This window comes from Ruditapes philippinarum, unplaced genomic scaffold, assembly GCF_026571515.1.
Source record: "Ruditapes philippinarum isolate M1 unplaced genomic scaffold, ASM2657151v2 ctg3991_1_1_1_1, whole genome shotgun sequence".
NCBI lineage: Eukaryota > Metazoa > Mollusca > Bivalvia > Venerida > Veneridae > Ruditapes > Ruditapes philippinarum.
The window spans coordinates 78,792-96,017 of record NW_026856793.1 but is presented as its reverse complement, the minus strand read 5'-3'; the positions used below and the strand labels follow the sequence as shown (position 1 = coordinate 96,017).

The following is a 17,226-nucleotide window of genomic DNA, read 5'->3' as shown; positions in this document are numbered from 1 at the left end:
AAATTATTACAGTTACAAGAAATTATTTATTTTAAAAAATCCGAAATATCTATAAGTGAGCTTAAAATACCTGGCGTATGACACTTCAGTCTAAGAGGGAAGCAAATTCTGTAAAGAACAAAGGGCAAAACAGATTATTTTAGACAAAGAAATGTATTCATTATAAAAATGTTTCGTTCATATAAAATAAAACTTTGCTTAAAAAACCAAAAAAACCATTGATTGTTGTTTGCGATCTTCGGTTACAAGCTCAACAAATACAATATGCAACTTGCTAGTAAATATGCATAATAAAATCTTATTACTGAAAACATGATTGCTAATTAATGTCTTACGTCATTGTTTCTAACGTGACTGGATTCCTGCCATTTTCGATGCGTTCAAATCCCTTTTTTATTTCTGTTACGTCCCTGAAATAACGGCAAATAATATCATATATAACATAATCTTTACAAATAAAACATGAATTACATTACTACCCTTATCCTTTGTATTTAAAACAGAAGTATGCAAAAACTAAGTTATAAAAACTGATTCAAGAAGGTAAAAGTAACCAGGCATAATTCGACTGATTAAAAAGTCATGAAATGCGAAGGTAACAATAAGCATTTGCGCATTTCATTTCTATATGTATATGTTGTTTTTCCGTTGATAAGCACACGCTACAACAGCGGAACATACAGCGGGACTCAACAAAGGTTTCACACGAAAAGCATTGATGCAAAGCATCAAAGGGCGTCCACACAAGAAATGCAGCAAGTGAAGATGAACTAGAAGACATCAGGATCCGGTTGTTCAAAACATTGGTTAGTGTTAACCAGTTAAACAGTCATAACTTTCTTATTTTTTAATAAAATATACAAGTGTCAGTACTCATTTTATTAGTTAGAACATTACCCATCTAATGGAAGTAATTTCAATTCAAAATTTGGAAAAAAATTGTTTTTGAATTTTTTACCTATGTGTGTCTAAGGGAAAAATAGATCTATCGATACTTTTAGGCCTTTAATATACTTTTGCTTTATTCCAAAAACATGAAAGCACAAAACATTCAAAATTAAGTCTTTGGGAGCTTCCTGACTATTAGAAGATTATTACTCATCAATAAATCAGCCATTTTGTTTCCAGAATCACTAACCAGCCCTGTTGCATTGTGGTACTTAACCAGTGGATAAATACGCTATCCACTGGTTAGGTAGCCAGGGTACTATCCAACTGTCGAACAATGAAATTTTATCCACTGGATAGCTGGCCGCTGGTTAAGGTTTTAACCAGTGGATAAGCTATCCATTGGTTAATTCTAATCAATGTTTTGAACAACCCGGTCCTGATGGCCAGATATTCTTATAAACTTTTCAATGGTTAATCGATTTTTACCAAAATTGTTTGAAAGACATTGTTTATCATGAACTTTGGTAGGCATGCTAGAGATTAGAATTTTTTTTCCACAGGACCTTGAAATTCTATCAATATTAACGATAATATCCAAAGTGCAATTAGTTGTTTGAATATGTTTCATTTTTCATATTTCATTTCCTGCAAAATTCTCCAGTTCGTTATTTATCACCATAGCGCTACACGAATGACCGTTTCGTTAAACTAAAACTACTTCTATAAATAGATTTTCGGACTTACACAATGTTAAGGTCATCATTCTATTTATAGGTACAGCAATACACAATAACCCACTATGTGTACTACAAAATGATTAATAAAAAAAAACCCGAAGAGCGCGATTAATTGACGGATAGGATTATTTCATTTGAATATGCTTGCATTGCGAACTTCTCCAGTTCGCTATTCATTGTTCGCGACAATACATTTTGATAATCAAACACACTCATATCAATCGGAATGATCGGCTATTATGACCGACGAAAAGGCCCGAGAAGTTGCTGCCGCCCTTTCACAAAATCTGATTTCATTTCATAAGGGGCGTCGCGCCTAGGCGCGGACGCCAATAAATACTAATGTGGGTGTTTATCAACGTTCAGTTGTGTTACCAGTCATATTTCTAACGCTAAATGTTGTAGAAGTCAGAAGTAGGACACTGACTGTTGGGGGAGGGGTAGATTTGGATGTTAATCATATAAAATCAACATTGCTATTAATGACCGTAGTCAATCATACCAGACCTACAAATTTTCATTCATGCTGTCATTATTTGTTTTTTTTATGAATTACTTTGCTAAAACTGAGACACATGAATGAATTATTGTTTACTACAACAATATCGACTTTGTTTCACACAAAAATAACACACACACAAATGCTATCAAGCGTTCTTGTTGCACGTTTTATCTTTTTTGACATAAAGAACAAAATAAAAATTATTAAAGTAAATAATCATACCCTTTCCCTGCCTGTTGACAAAGCAAATTCGCGTGTTCTAATGTTATGTCATCAACACAGAATATTTCTCGGCTTAAAGTCGTGTTCATGAACATCGATACCTCAAAATCATCATCTATCTGAACTATTTAATCAAAAAAAAGAAAAACCAATTACAAGATAAATAAATAAATAAATAAATAAAAAATCTCTCACTTAAATAAAACGTATAGGAATGATAGATTTGACTTCTTTTGAAACAGGTTGAAAAGCTGGACAATCCAATCTTGATATGATACAGACCACTGTTTTGTTGTTTTATTTTTCGTTAATAACTCAAGATAAATAACATGAATATAACTTTAAATCAAATTAATCACTCAAAGTTTTTTTTGTGATTACCAACAAAATAATTTTTAACAATATTTGACATTTTTTGGCGATTAAGAAACTAAAGTGGAAATAACAGTTGTCTACCGTGTGTACTTAACAAAGCTGTCAATTTGTCGTATTTTTTCTATAAGTAAAATTAAACTTACCACAACGATATTCGTCAGAGGCGTCCCCACAATCTCGCTTACCATCACATCTTAAACTGAGACTTATACATTCGTGATTGAAACACTCAAACATTCCTCTCTCCTTACAGGTTTCTAGTAAAATAGTTAAATTACCTTTAGAAAACGAGAACAAAGACCAACAAGGCAAGGCGACGTTCACAGAACGCAGCCCCCGACACAATGGAGCCAAATTTCTAAGTAATAAATTACTGAGTAGTTATAAACTTTTCTAGTCCTTCGGAATCCTTGATTCTAATACTTATAGTGTAAAAAAATTGAAATCTGCCTGGTATAATGAGAACGTTATTTTTTTTAAACGGAGAGCAACAACAACTCGATTCTGTAAGACATGTTATTTGAATGCTGAACATTGCTCGTTTGCCTAAAACAATATTAAATGAATATTTTTGTCTAATTCATTAAGAATATAAAAAAGAAATTGATAAAGCTAATTAAATGCGTCTCTGAATCGTTGTAGTAATGAAACAATTATTTACATGATTGTACAACATAACAAATTTCTAAAACGTCGAGTTTATCACATAAAACGTGCAGTCAATATGAATTTGTGTCGCAACTATAACATACGTTTTCCTTTCAAGACCTATATAGTCAATATAGTCACAAAAACTGTGTAAATTCAAATAAAAACAAATGAAAAAGAAAACGTGTTTTATTTAAATAAATACATAACGTTACAAAAGCATATAGACTGTTTATAACAACTGTGAGATTACTAAGTCGATTTTCATACAGTTGATAAAAAGTATCGGAAGATCAACAAGAAAGAGAAAGAGCGATATTCACTAAACAAAGCCCCAACAGTACTCAAGTATGCAAGGACCATCGGTTTAAAACACTAAGCAGGGCGACAAACAAAAATGAGGGCATAAAGGTACCAAACAATTGAATAAATTTAGTAAGCAAATAAGTTCATACCACAAGATGTTTCATCGTTGCACTCGCCTTTGGTATGTTTACATTGTATTTCATCCTCAAAGCAATCTGGAAAGAAAGTACCAAGATATAAACATTATCTATTTGCAAATCGCCGTCAAGCAATACATATTTGATTGACCACAGAAAATATCCATGATTACATCAGGACATACAATGGCCAAGATTTAAAAAATGAACATTTTTGTTAAACTATAGAATACCTTTGTTTAACACAAATTTAAGTATCATTTTTCGCTAACCTTGAAATAATAGATTTATAATCAATGAAATAGAAGTTGAGATAGATCTATAGTTTAATTACCAAGATATGATTTTATACTCACAGCATTGTTCTTCGTCTGCATTATTTGGACAATCTTGTTGACCATCACACATATACGACCTCGGAACGCATGTGGATCTTGTCCCTGGACACACAACTTCATTGTCAAAACACACTGAAAATATATCATTTAAAAAATAACCCTGACATAATGTGATATTATAAAATAGTATCAAAATCCTATTGAATTTCATTTTTCTTTCTTTCTTTTAAAAAAAAAATGAAAAAAAACGATGTTTTAATTTGAATAAATATAAGAAATATTTTTCCCAATGCATTCAGAAAATAATATCAAAGTAATGGAACATACAAATACAAAAACAATATTGACATTTAACTATGATAATTTCATTACAAGATTGCTATTTCATACCTTCGTTTGAACACCTTACATAGGCATATCTGTCACGTTTCTGTCGTGATATTAACCTGGCATTCGTTGTCTTCTGCACAAGAAAGCTGGACGTTTATTGGACTAAATCTACCCCACAGTTTGTATTCAAACAGATCTGAGTTGCCGCTTAATTGTAAAAAATATCAATTTTTCTAAAATTAAAGGCTGTTTGAGAGGATGAAATTACTGTATTTCTTTCTTGCAACACGTTTCTAAATTTCTATGCATTTTAATGTTTTCTTGGTTGATTTGCAAATTAAAATTGTCATAATGTTATTCAATTACTTTTTGCACTTATAATATCATCTTTTCCATATTAGAATAGCTTTTTACAACATATTGTTTTAAAAGTTTATTTAAATCTGCAAAATAAACAATCTGAAATTGTGATTTTTTAGCTTTAGACAAAGCAAGCTTTTATCATAAAAATACTGATAGTAATAAACTTTGAAATTGCACAAATTGACAATGTTCATAATATATATTACAAGCAAGAACAACAAAAACAACTAACATGAACCCTAGTTCTCTGCAGACGTGAAATGCAGTATTGACATCATTTAGGTTTTGTTCGTCTGCTATGACGTCATCTGATTTTTGGTAGCAGACAGGTCTCCATGCACCGTTATAGAAATACGCAAGTTTCCCGTAAGATTTATCGCCGTCAAGAAGTTTATAACTACCATTTGGTCGATCTAAATTTACCATGAAAATGAATAAGAATATATTTAAATCAATAAAATAAAGCTTAAATAAATTTGTTGTAAACAAATCAAGTATACATGTACAGTATTTAAGTAACGTTGGATACGGGCATAATAAAGTGTTTCATAACACTGTTTGTTTCATAACATAAGATGAAATAATAAATGCTTTAAATAACAAATACAAAAAAATGACTTTCAACCATATATATGTACACGTACAGACTGGACCGATATCAGACAAACAATTTACTTACTCTTATAGCGGCTTATGAAAGATTTATTAGACGCTTTATCAATAAATAATATATTTTTACAGAATACTAAAATAAAAACAGATGGTAATTTAAAAATATATGTTAGACACTGCCTCACCACAAAAACTTTCATCAGTGCCATCCTGACAATCTGTCTCTCCGTCACACACAAAACTTTCCGGGATACATATCTGGTCCATTGTGCACTGGTACATCTTTGCATCGCACTCTATAAGTAATTATTAGAACCAATCAATCGATCGTTCAATCAATATCCGAAGTTTTACAAACAAAATAAGTAAGACATTGCCGCTGGGGTTGCGTTCATTGAACGCCGCCTTTCCTTGTTGATCTTGTTATCATATTTGATTGAGAAGTAAGCCAACATCTCTTATTTTACAACAATATTTTATCAAGCAAACATTTTATGACATTCATACGTTGATATTTATCATCATCACCTTCTATAAATTTTGTTAATATATTACTCTTTAAAACATGTTAGCCGTAACAACAAAATTTGAACGCAGTACTTCGATTCCATTCTGTATCTGTGTAACAATTCTTATTGATCAAAACCATTCCATTTTTGAAGTGTTTGATTATGCCCAAACGCATGCTTTATTTCATCCGAAAAAAAACCAACTGCTACTTTAAATACCGAAATAAATTGCATTCTTTTTGTAAAAAAAAACCTATGTAAGGATTATCAATTGTTGATTTCCATATTGTAAGATGAACGAACATGTAAGATAAGAGTATGTCTAAAGTCCCATAATAATAAACAAGGTATACAAGATGGAGTAGGTGAAAGCTAAATAATTGTATTTAGAAAATAAACATTTTTCTGGCCTTGAGGTACTTAAAAACCCAAATATTATTTCAAAATTTACCTATTTTATCAACATTACAATCTCCAGGGGAATAACTAACATCATCAAGGGAAACAACTCCGGGAAAACTATCATAAGGTATAGACGTCTTTGCCGTCACTATCAGTTTTGCAGACTTTCTTCCGTACACCTTGGCACCGCCTTGCATCCACGAAGCAAAAGGACGATTGATATGGTCAAACCTATTCATTATTCAGTTAAATCAGTTTGTTTTAAATATATTGACCGTTTTATTTGTTTTATTTTATTTAAATATTCACATGTACTTTATCATATATGTACAAGCCATTAATATTATATTGGTAGAAAACTCTTTATCTAGTTTTGAAACTAATTTTGTGCAGAATTTTGATATTCTAGTGATAGAAACTTCTTTATCTAAATATCTTCCCTAAACCTAAATATATCATAAATATATGTATAAATAACTTTTATATTGTACTGATATTGTTCTTAATATATACAAAATTTTTATATTGTACTGATATTGTTCTAAATATATACAGGACTTTTATATAGGAAGCTCTTTAACAAATAATAAAAACTTAGGTAAAGATAATATGGGACAAATAAATGGTCATATAAAAATAAAATTAAAATGAATGCAGTACATATAAGTTAACATGATTTACCCTAAATGTGCTGGAATTAACAGTGTTTAGCCTTTGTAAAAAAAGGGAGCCAAGCCAACGTTCACTTACGTGCAGTCTGGTGTGACAGCCTCTTAACTATTGTAAGTTGTAATTTTTGTTATTCGTTATTGAATTAACTTTAATGTTGATTCAATACAGTTAAATCTATTTTACAAATGTAGTAGGTACATGGTTAAATATTTGTTTTTATATACCAAACTAGAGATTTCTCTTCTTCATCCTCATATTGTAAATACACAAATATCTGGGCTGATGTAGTCTTGGGTTGATGTGCTGTAGTGTTGAGATAATACCAGAATGTAATGCAGCCATCATCGTCAAATGTTTGAAAAGGTGATTCAATAGTTTCTACATCCACGTACCGAGAAATATCAGCCAAACCTTCAAAATTCTTTGAGGTCACAAAATGTCCTGGAAATATTAGAGAGGATATAACAGAAGTTATAACTTTTGATTAGGAGATATGTAATGGGAATAATGTTAAGTATAGTATCATATAATTTTTTTAGCCTTTGCATTGTAAGCTATTGGTGGCAAAAGGCCAGACAATTTGAGGAAACGGTGCATACTAATTCAAGAACAACCTATACAGCAATATGTGATGATATTTCTTATATTTGAATTTGTAAGTTGGTTCAAAATAGCAGTAAGTAAGTATATTCACAGTTATAAGAAAATAGATAAGATTAAACTGATACCAGGATAGGCGTAAACAGTTTTGAATGAACCAACAGATCAAAACTTGCCTTTTAATTCTGAAAAGGGGAGAAAAAGGATGAAATAATTTATCAATTTGATTATTAAAATTTACCTTTCCCAGATTTCTGAAACGTGTGGTCAATAGTTGGTCTGGATATACTAGAACTCTCAATACGTTCCCAGACGGTTTGCAAAAACCCACCTCCCCTACGATAATCCAAGTATGTTCTCCTCGGAGTAATATCAGAATAACCACAAATAGTTGGTTTCTCAAAACCGCAAACTATTCCGTTATCTGAAAAAATATACAAGTAGTTGTGGTACGAGAATTTTTCAAGACAACCACCCCAGACTAGTTTACCTTTAACCTCCCGAATTTCTTCTTTCTGCAAATTTCCATGAAGATTTTGAAAATGCGTAAAAGTAAAATACATGAATTGTGAAGTGAATGAAGAGAATTCATAACATTGCACATGGCGCATACAATCCGCGTAAATTACTTAACGGAAGTCGAAATATTATAAAATAGCTCTTACAGCGTTTATCATACAGTAGCAATACGGTGATAAATACTGCAATATCAGTCACTAATCGCACATCATTTTTAGATAATTACTTGAACCGTTTTATTTTTCTCAAAATCTTAGTACATTTTTCTAAAGTTTGATTTTCCTTATATTAGTTTTGCTCATCTGGAGGCATGCAGCTTTGAGAATTTACAACGGCAAAATTGTAAAAATGTTGCAGACTCGCTTTAATTGGTGGTACTGGTAAGTAGACTACCGTCCACGCCCCTAGCACCAGCTTAAGTAAACTATTTACCACAATCATTCGCTTCATCAGATCCGTCAAAACAATCATCATTTGCATCACATTTCTCCTCAATATTGTAACAAGAACGTCTGTCTTCACATAATGTGTCATTAACTGCCAGGCACTCTAAAAAAACATTGATAATTATAATTTATATGCTATTTGTTGGACTTTCTCACCAATTTTTATATACCTTTTAAACAAAACAGGCTTTAGCTTGAATGCATCCTTAACAAAAACAAATCACTCATCTGAAGTCGGAATAGATAACTGAGAAATATATTTTTGAAACAAACATGAGCATATGTGTTCGAGTAAGGTATCCTCAAAATGGTCAGAAAACACCGAAATGCAGCGAAAAAGGCACAATACATAAGTAAACTGAAAGCTTAAAGTAACTTTAGTCTTATTGCGTCTTATTGAAGGAAAATAATGGCACATTTAAAGGGTATAAAGCTTTAAATTATGAAATATTTTCTTGAAATTTTTCAACAGTAATTTTAAATTGGTCCCTTAATCTTATGATCGATTCTCAAAAAAGTTGCAACGTAGAATGTCTCTAATATTTAACGGACAGTTATTTAAAAGACTTGCGCAAACATGTTTCGGAACACAAAAAATGCTATTTTAAGAAGGGTTTTATCCGATAAGCAATGTGTTTATGCATGCGCCATTCGCTTTTTAGGCAGTTTACTACCATACTTGTTTCATACAAAATTTGGGGAGTATTTATTTTCAAATCAAACAATATTTTTTGCAGCAGACATATAGCTTTTTACACTTTAATAATAACAGATTAACAAACAAAAAAGAACTTAATGTTAAGGTTAAATACTTTAAAAGATTCAAATGGTTGGAACAAATTATGACTTGCCTACTGGGACTTCATCACATGATGTCCCGGCATGCATTGTAATTTGCTGTACAGCAAATATCGAGGAGTCCGGAATGTCTTTAAGATTTGGTTGAATTTCAAACATATAAATAAACAACATCACTCGAACATCTCCACTTGAAACTGGTACCTAAATTTAAACAATACAGCAAAAATAGCCAACTCAAAAAACTCGTTTAGTAAAAGTTCATTCAACAATATTTCAAGCAGTAAACTTTCCCCGAATAAATTAACATAAAGAAATCCTTAAAGATGCATCCAAAATCAAAAGTATCTAATTCAAAATCACATTTGCTATTTGAATCATGCAATAGATATAATTATTTTGAAATCATACTTTTAATAAAGAAATCTTAGAAAATTACTCACAGATACATGTCGAATATCTGTAGAAGGTTTTATGTCAAAACGAACATCAGTTTCTTTTTCAGTTTCTGTTTCATAAATCAGATGTATCTCTCCATATGCGACATCGCCAAGGTAGTTAATTTGAAGACACGAGTCATTTTCAAGATGATACTCGAAAGATTCCAGAACTGCTGGACGTGCCAGAGGGGTTGGAAATCGTGCTACCAGAAACGCTGAAAAACAAGGTATGTGGAAGGTAAAGGGAATGTTTTGCGGCAAGGATAATTCTACTGAAGCGTTTACAGCTATTAAAGTCGCATTTACAGAATGTTGACGGAGTGGTATTGTTTTTATTTGTTTGGGTCGTCAGACCAAACAAATAATGGTAGTGAAATTTCAGACCCTGATACGATTATTTGCAAAAACCGAAAGTAGACCGAACTCCTCGAAGCGGTTACTTCCCTTTAAAAGTACATTCACGCCAAAAAATTAAGGGGAGATCAATGCGTAAAGATTGTCAAATGGCAGGCGCATTAATTTTCAAGCCTTCACGGGGAAGAAATAATAGTTCCCGATTGATCGAAGATTTCTAATATTGTGTAATTCTTTACAGATAAACATGCTAATATTAAGCTCCATGATTATTTACATCAGTGTTAAACAACAGGTTTACCGTGAACAAAATATCTCGAAATTAATAAGGGTTACAAATTCTAATTTAGAATTACGTTGTTTTCTTCAAAATTCATTAATACCCATTTTTAAACTTAAGGATTTTATGAAGCTTTTGATATAGTTAATGCCACTATTAACATTCATTTGTTGATTATAATATAGTAAACCTGTATTATTTTCATTGCTGTCAGACAACAGGAAAAATAATATATACAGTTTTAATAGTACTCACGTGTGTTGAAGATTCTTGTTTTTCCATCAACTGTTAAATCAAAATTGTTTTCGAGAGCCCATAGCAAATACGACGATTCTGATGTTTTGAAGCCTGTGGATTCTAAACTTAACTCTTTTGTAAAGTTTGTTGAGAATTTGAAACCTTAAAGTCAAATGTTAAAAAATGAATGAATTAATTTATATATTGATCGATTATAAACATTTACTTAAAAATCGTACGTTTACTTAGTATCAATAAGTTATAGATGTAAAATATATGTAATGAAATATATTCAGTAGTTTTTGTCGGATACATACAATAATTAGCTTTGACGAGAGGAAACAAACATCAGAAAAAAGTGTGATATTTTTTTTTAAAATTCTGTCAGCAAATAATGATTCATAAATGCTAGAAACTTTAGTTGAATTTTAACAATCAATAAAAAAAATCTGGATAAATCTTTAAACATATAATTTTACCTACCACATAGATTTTCACTTTCGTCGGCTCCGTCGGAACAATCCACGTATTTGTCACACTTGCGGTCGTTAGATAAACATTTGTCACCACAGACAAATGCATTGCAATCTGAGGTCAAGAAGAACATATAAATGAACACTTTGTTATAACCATGCGTTTTTTAAATTATTTTACATAATTATAAAATCAATGCACTTTTTTGGTTGGGTTTAAAATCGCACTGATACTAGTTTAGGATATAAGGCGATTCTTAGCTCTCTTGGTGGAGAGGGCCTTATGTACCCGATCCATGCATTTTCTTGGGCTCAAGGGATAACCTGAGTAGAACCATCACTCTTATGCAACTAGAGTACTTTCGGATTCGTAGTATTTTACAAAAATACTATTATCATATAAAATTATAATATCTTAATATTAGGAATTTGAAAATTATAAGACAATTAAAAGATATTGTATGTAATTCAACAGACTTTTACCCGACCACTGACAATAAAATTATTTGCAAAGTAATGTAACTGGAACAAAATACACACAGTGCTCAATACAATTGTCAAACATATTTCATCAATTCTGAAAGCATTGGAACATTCAAGAAAAGTTTGTTTTGTCAATTTGAAGGCTAGTATATCATTTATTTATACATGTATAATCTATATAATAAAATGCATTTGATTTATTAATGCATCATAGCAGGCAGTATTTATTTTAAATCTAAACCTGATAATTCTTGGCATATTCCTTCTCGAACATTTGTTTCAAACAACTTGTACAACCCTTTTCCTCTGCCCTCAAAGTGCAAATTTGTGACACCTGCCTCGAGAGTGATCTGCACAGAACTCTCAATAGGTTTAAGAAGTCCATCTATCTTCCAAACTTTTTGTCCATTTCGGTACAACACTAATTCTGTTTGCTCGTCAAAGGAATCGACTGATATGACTGAATAAACAAAACGGAAACAAGAAGGCATTGAAACTAATACAGTCGGTGATCGCACTACACCTGGTCCAATAAATGTCAAACCACCTTCAAAGTTCACATGTTCTGTTGGTACATTGTAACTGCACTTTCCTCCCGTCCTAAAATCACATGATAAGGATGGACCTAGAAATAGAAATAAAACTGTCATCAATTATTTATATTAGTTTATTCAATAGATATAGTGTAACAAGTAAAGGCTATTACGTAGATAAAATTATTTAACTAAAATGTTTTTTACTGGAAATGAGTGACATGAAAATAATCACATTTCATCCACATAATTTAAGATATAAAATAAAAATGCGTTTGAGATTTTTCATTTTTTCTCCCGTTTAAAATCAAGCATCTTGCACAATGAATCTTTATGAATTGTTTTCGTTTCCTGTTTTCCTATATTATTTATGGGATATCATCAGTTTAATCCATATAACATGTAACTTACAAATACTTAACGTATCAAAAAAAACCTATTGTATTTTCCTACTTTGTAAAACTAATCAAAAGAGAAAAAATACATAAAGAATATATTTATATAGATTTTTTTTTAATTTGAAAAAAGAATTTGTTACATGGTATGGATATTTCCTCTCAATTTTGTATGGATAATTTTAAAGTCAAACTGGAGTTCACGCTATTGCTCTAAAAATTTACATTTCTATGTAAGTCAAATATTTTATAAACAATTCTAAATGTATAATCCAATAACATTACAGTGTATATCATGATTTAAATCTGATAGTCTATAACACTATTGAATACAATACTGAATTTTATTGCATATTCCAAGTATACACTCGTCATTCTTATATTGGACGAGGCTCAATCCAAGTCTAATATAGGTTTTACAGCTGCGTACGAGTCCAATAAAATAGGATTGGATCCAATCTTTATTTCTAGTGGAACATTACGTGGTTAAAACGCTGAAGGTTCATTGGTTATATTTTAAAATATGTAAAATAAACGTTTTATAACTTGGAAATTAATTTTAGTAATCCCATTCACTAGTTTCACTGTTATCAAAATGTTTAAAATTAAACCAACACCATGAAATAATCTTATCCCATCCAATTACAAAAGAAACTAACAAGTGTTGAGTATTTTTATGTACATAATGTAAGTAGATCTACTTAAAAATGAATCTTACAAGGTTAATTACCTTTACAGTTACTGGTATCAACAAGTTTCACGTTATCAATTGCTAATAGCTCGAAATCTTTATCTCCATTTTCAATTCCTATTGCAATATCCCCGCTGAATTCTTCGGAAAGCTCATAACAATCTGTCAACATCCAGCTATCGTCTGCTATGATCGGAACCGTCTGCTGACTTTGTCCAGCAATATGCACGTATAAAGATGTGGATTTCCCGCCCATTGAAAGGAGCGAGAATTGCAATGCCGACTTTGTTGTAGCAGAAACTTTGAATACTAATTGATCCGGAATAGAACCACTTAATATTGTGCTTGGTTTGATAAAATAGAAATAGCCTACAAAATGAAGGGATAAAATGAAAGGGATAATAATGAATAAGATAACATTTTAAACAAGAAAAAGAAACTAAACAACAACAAAAAAGCAACAACATCAACAACAACAATAAATACACACACAAGCAGGAAACAAAGCTAAGTACTATAACACCATAATAAGCGTGTATTTAAGGCGCAATATTGGTCTTTTCTTAAATAGTGATATACTGAAAATGACAAAAATATAGGAATCATAGTCCTGAATTACGAAACCAGACGAAAAAAGCTTCTTTTTTTCAATTATACACGATCACGGTATGTGCTTTACTATTTATAAGAGTACGTTATTATGAAACACATATTATTACCATTGTTTCTAAAATCAGCATCATGTTTAATGACGTTATGAAGATTCATCGGCGTTCCTTGCTTCCATGACGTCATCATATCCGTTGTAAGACCGCAAAGGCTTGGATTGTCAAATGAACAATAATCAACGGCGTTGAGTACACCTTGAAGAAACAAAAAGATTTCGATTTCATATTGACTCAGTAAAGGTCATATGGCGATATTACGTGTGTAACTTTGAAAAATCAGTAATTGCCTTTATAGAGATTAAATAAATAATTACTGTGTTAATTATTTTAGCTTGACTTTAAAACTTCTTTCGTTGATGTCTGATCACTCTTTAAAGCGGGTTTGCCTGTTTCTAATGTCATATATGCATCACTTAACAAAAAGTTAGATCGCCCTGTGATATTACCCTTATGAGGGTTTATAACTTTATGACATAACAATATTACAATTGCTTGCGTGTAAAAAAGATCTTTTTGGAAAATCAAAAGTCTGTATTCTACTAACTTTTACCATGATCATTTGTCTGAAGAAGTTATCATAACATTTTAGCAAAAATGCCGAAATGTCTTTTTTTGATTCATAAATACAAATCATCCTTCAGAAAATTGCTAATGAAATTTTACTGAATGTTTGTGTCTCGTTTAAGAGAAGTTTTGGACGTTTCCGTACATTCATGGTCAGTTTTGAGCAATATCATGATAGATGAAACTTACTGCTACATGTTTCAGGTGTGAACTCAACATTGTCCAGCAAAATGTCTCCAATACCGTTGCCTTTTGTTGCAATGAATTGAATGTAGACGACTTCATGGTCGAGAGGTACATGGAATGCAAACCAATTATCTCCTTGATTACCATTAGCAACGAAATAATCACGTGACTCATTCTTCTTAAGAAGCTTTACCTATATATTAGGAATAGAACAATTCCGTGAGAAACATTCACTTTTCAGGTGTGTTACAATACAATATAATAATAAATTTGAAGTCGGCTGTGTACAAAAAAAACCAACTTTAGCTAGGTTTACCTATTTGAATGAGATTTTAGAAAGAGAAAGTAAACAAAGCAAATATATTGATTGCTTTATAAAATAACATCATTGTAAGGACTTTATATTAATTTTAAAAGGTTCTACGTTTAACAATACTTTATTTATTAACGTATAAATATATTTTAAGTTACAGACGCGATAGACAGTTTTGACATTGATTAATAATCTTGTAAGCTTCTATAATTTATAAAAGCTTACAAGACATCACAGTCTTGTTAAATATGAAGATTGATATGTTTTCCTCCAAAATTTGACATCTTCAAACCAGATACCTAAGAATTGATTGTTTAAAAATTTACCTGTGAATTTCCTACTCAGAACAGAAAGGCAATATTGCCGTAAGAATTACCTATTATCGGTAGCTTAACATGAAAATTAACTTTAAACATTCAAAACATTAAATAGATTTAATTTCAACAAAATTTTAGGATGATAAATACTTGTATTGATCCAGGATTATCTGTTCCATCTATCAAATACTGAAAGCGCAGGCATTTAATGTCGTCTGATTCCGTTAAATTGTCCGATTCGAGGATGGCCAGGTCACCTTCAGCAGACGACAAGTTGAAGGACGCCTTCATATAATATCCATCTACAAAACGAAAGCACTTATCTAATTGAAATCCAACACCACCATCAAAATCAGTGCCACCAAACCGATATGGTTTTTGTTCATACATGAGAAAATCACGGAGATTTTTTCTTATTTCTTGTGTGTATAATTATATCATTAATCAATTAAAAAAACAATGATCGAAAACTTATAGAAGTTATATAAATAACAGTACTTTAAATAAACAAAAAAAGTCAACAAAGAACTATTATTGGTACTTTTTTATGATATACATTCTGTAAATGATAATAATAATAATAATAATAATAATAATAATAATAATAATAATAATAATAATAATTGTTATAATATGATTATAGTAATAGATAACAATACAATTATAAGAAAAACAATACATATAATAATAACAATAATAAGTAATCATAACAATATTTATTGCAGTTTAAACGATAAGAAGAAAAAAAGAAGCACAAAAACCTACAACAGTAGTATATTTAAAAAAATAATGGCAAAACCCTTACTGTATAGTGAATATGTTAGCCTTGAAAATTCTTTTCTCCACGTAAAAGAAGCTGTGTCGTCTGCTAGTGAATGGTAACGTAAACTGCAATCATCTTCAAAATGGCAGTTTAAATGATCTGAAATATTTTCGAAGATGTTTGTAAACAACTTCATTTTCGCACAAGTTGCAAGTTGTTAGGAAAAGGCAAATGAGCCGCGTCATGACAAAACCAATATAATGGGTTTGCGACCAGTATGGATCCAGACAAGCCTGCGCATCCGCGCAGTCTGATCAGGATCCATGCTGTTCGCTATCAGTTTCTCTACTTGTTATAGGGTTTGTAAGCGAACAGCATGGATCCTGATCAGACTGCGCGGATGCGCAGGCTGGTCTGGATCCATGCTGGTCGCAAACGCACTATGTTGGTTTTGTCGTGACGCGGCTCAAATTTGCATTAAAACGTCTGAAATATTCTAGTAACTACCAAAGAATTTAATGAATTATTTCCAAAATCGATTTAAGTTTTACATAAGATATAATGAATGTTTTGCGATCGCCAATTTTATTTTAATTTGATGAGATCGAAGCTTCAAATATCTAAAGCATGCAATTGTTTGTTTTGAAGAAACGAATCACTTCAAACATTTTGGATCCTATCATGTTTTGGTAAATACTCGTATGTTTAAAAAAACAATCATATATACGATAATTATTTATTCAATTGGTACAGAACTACATATTTTTTTTTGAATAAATAAGTACACGTGATATAACCGCATTAAAGAGGCTTGTATTTTAGAACTTGAGAAGTTATAAAATGTGAATTCAAATATAATCTTACTCGTGCATAAGCACTTAAATTATGTTCTAGATGTTTCTTAACTTTCAATGTTTCAAGAAGTATTGACGTCGTAAGCGTTTGAAAATACTAAATAACAAATCTGTCAACCTGCATAATCACTTTAATTCTGAAGTAACACATTGATTTTAATAATGTGCGGATCATTAAAAAAGAGCAAATAAATCTACATTATGAAACAAAGATCAACAGACTGATAAAAGTTCACAGAACATAGACTCAATCGGAAACAAGTCACAA

The 17,226-nt window shown here is 31.0% G+C and overlaps 2 protein-coding genes across 2 annotated transcripts; both read right to left on the bottom strand.

Moving 5' to 3' along the window:
• Nucleotides 1–316: 316 nt before the first annotated feature.
• LOC132747726 (low-density lipoprotein receptor-like) lies at nt 317–5,257 on the bottom strand. Its single transcript, XM_060737221.1, has 7 exons — nt 5,082–5,257; nt 4,547–4,693; nt 4,175–4,288; nt 3,831–3,896; nt 2,871–2,984; nt 2,353–2,476; nt 317–410 (listed from the first exon to the last, which is right to left on the bottom strand). Exons 3-7 carry the CDS (start codon nt 4,224–4,226, stop codon nt 332–334), a joined length of 435 nt encoding a protein of 144 aa, XP_060593204.1. The 5' UTR covers nt 4,227–4,288; nt 4,547–4,693; nt 5,082–5,257; the 3' UTR covers nt 317–331.
• Nucleotides 4,279–16,313, bottom strand: LOC132747721 (MAM and LDL-receptor class A domain-containing protein 1-like). The gene is made up of 17 exons (XM_060737217.1): nt 16,147–16,313; nt 15,492–15,643; nt 14,715–14,904; nt 14,013–14,156; nt 13,333–13,662; nt 11,916–12,299; nt 11,202–11,336; nt 10,737–10,880; nt 9,851–10,062; nt 9,461–9,611; nt 8,596–8,712; nt 7,886–8,068; nt 7,269–7,485; nt 6,422–6,603; nt 5,647–5,757; nt 5,082–5,262; nt 4,279–4,288 (listed from the first exon to the last, which is right to left on the bottom strand). Exons 1-17 carry the CDS (start codon nt 16,298–16,300, stop codon nt 4,279–4,281), a joined length of 2,997 nt encoding a protein of 998 aa, XP_060593200.1. The 5' UTR covers nt 16,301–16,313.
• Between the last annotated feature and the right edge of the window lie 913 nt (nt 16,314–17,226).

What these genes read in the sequence shown, in the direction of transcription:
- LOC132747721 (XM_060737217.1), bottom strand. Translation starts at nt 16,300, where the DNA reads ATGAAGTTGTTTACAAACATCTTCGAAAATATTTCAGATCATTTAAAC. An exon ending in ATAATCCTGGATCAATACAA is followed by an intron (nt 14,905 to 15,491) that starts GTATTTATCATC and finishes CCTAATATATAG; the next exon opens with GTAAAGCTTCTTAAGAAGAA. An exon ending in TGATACCAGTAACTGTAAAG is followed by an intron (nt 12,300 to 13,332) that starts GTAATTAACCTT and finishes TTCTATTTCTAG; the next exon opens with GTCCATCCTTATCATGTGAT.
- LOC132747726 (XM_060737221.1), bottom strand. Translation starts at nt 4,226, where the DNA reads ATGTGTGATGGTCAACAAGATTGTCCAAATAATGCAGACGAAGAACAA. An exon ending in CAACGATGAAACATCTTGTG is followed by an intron (nt 2,985 to 3,830) that starts GTATGAACTTAT and finishes CTATTTTACTAG; the next exon opens with AAACCTGTAAGGAGAGAGGA. An exon ending in CTCTGACGAATATCGTTGTG is followed by an intron (nt 2,477 to 2,870) that starts GTAAGTTTAATT and finishes TTGATTAAATAG; the next exon opens with TTCAGATAGATGATGATTTT.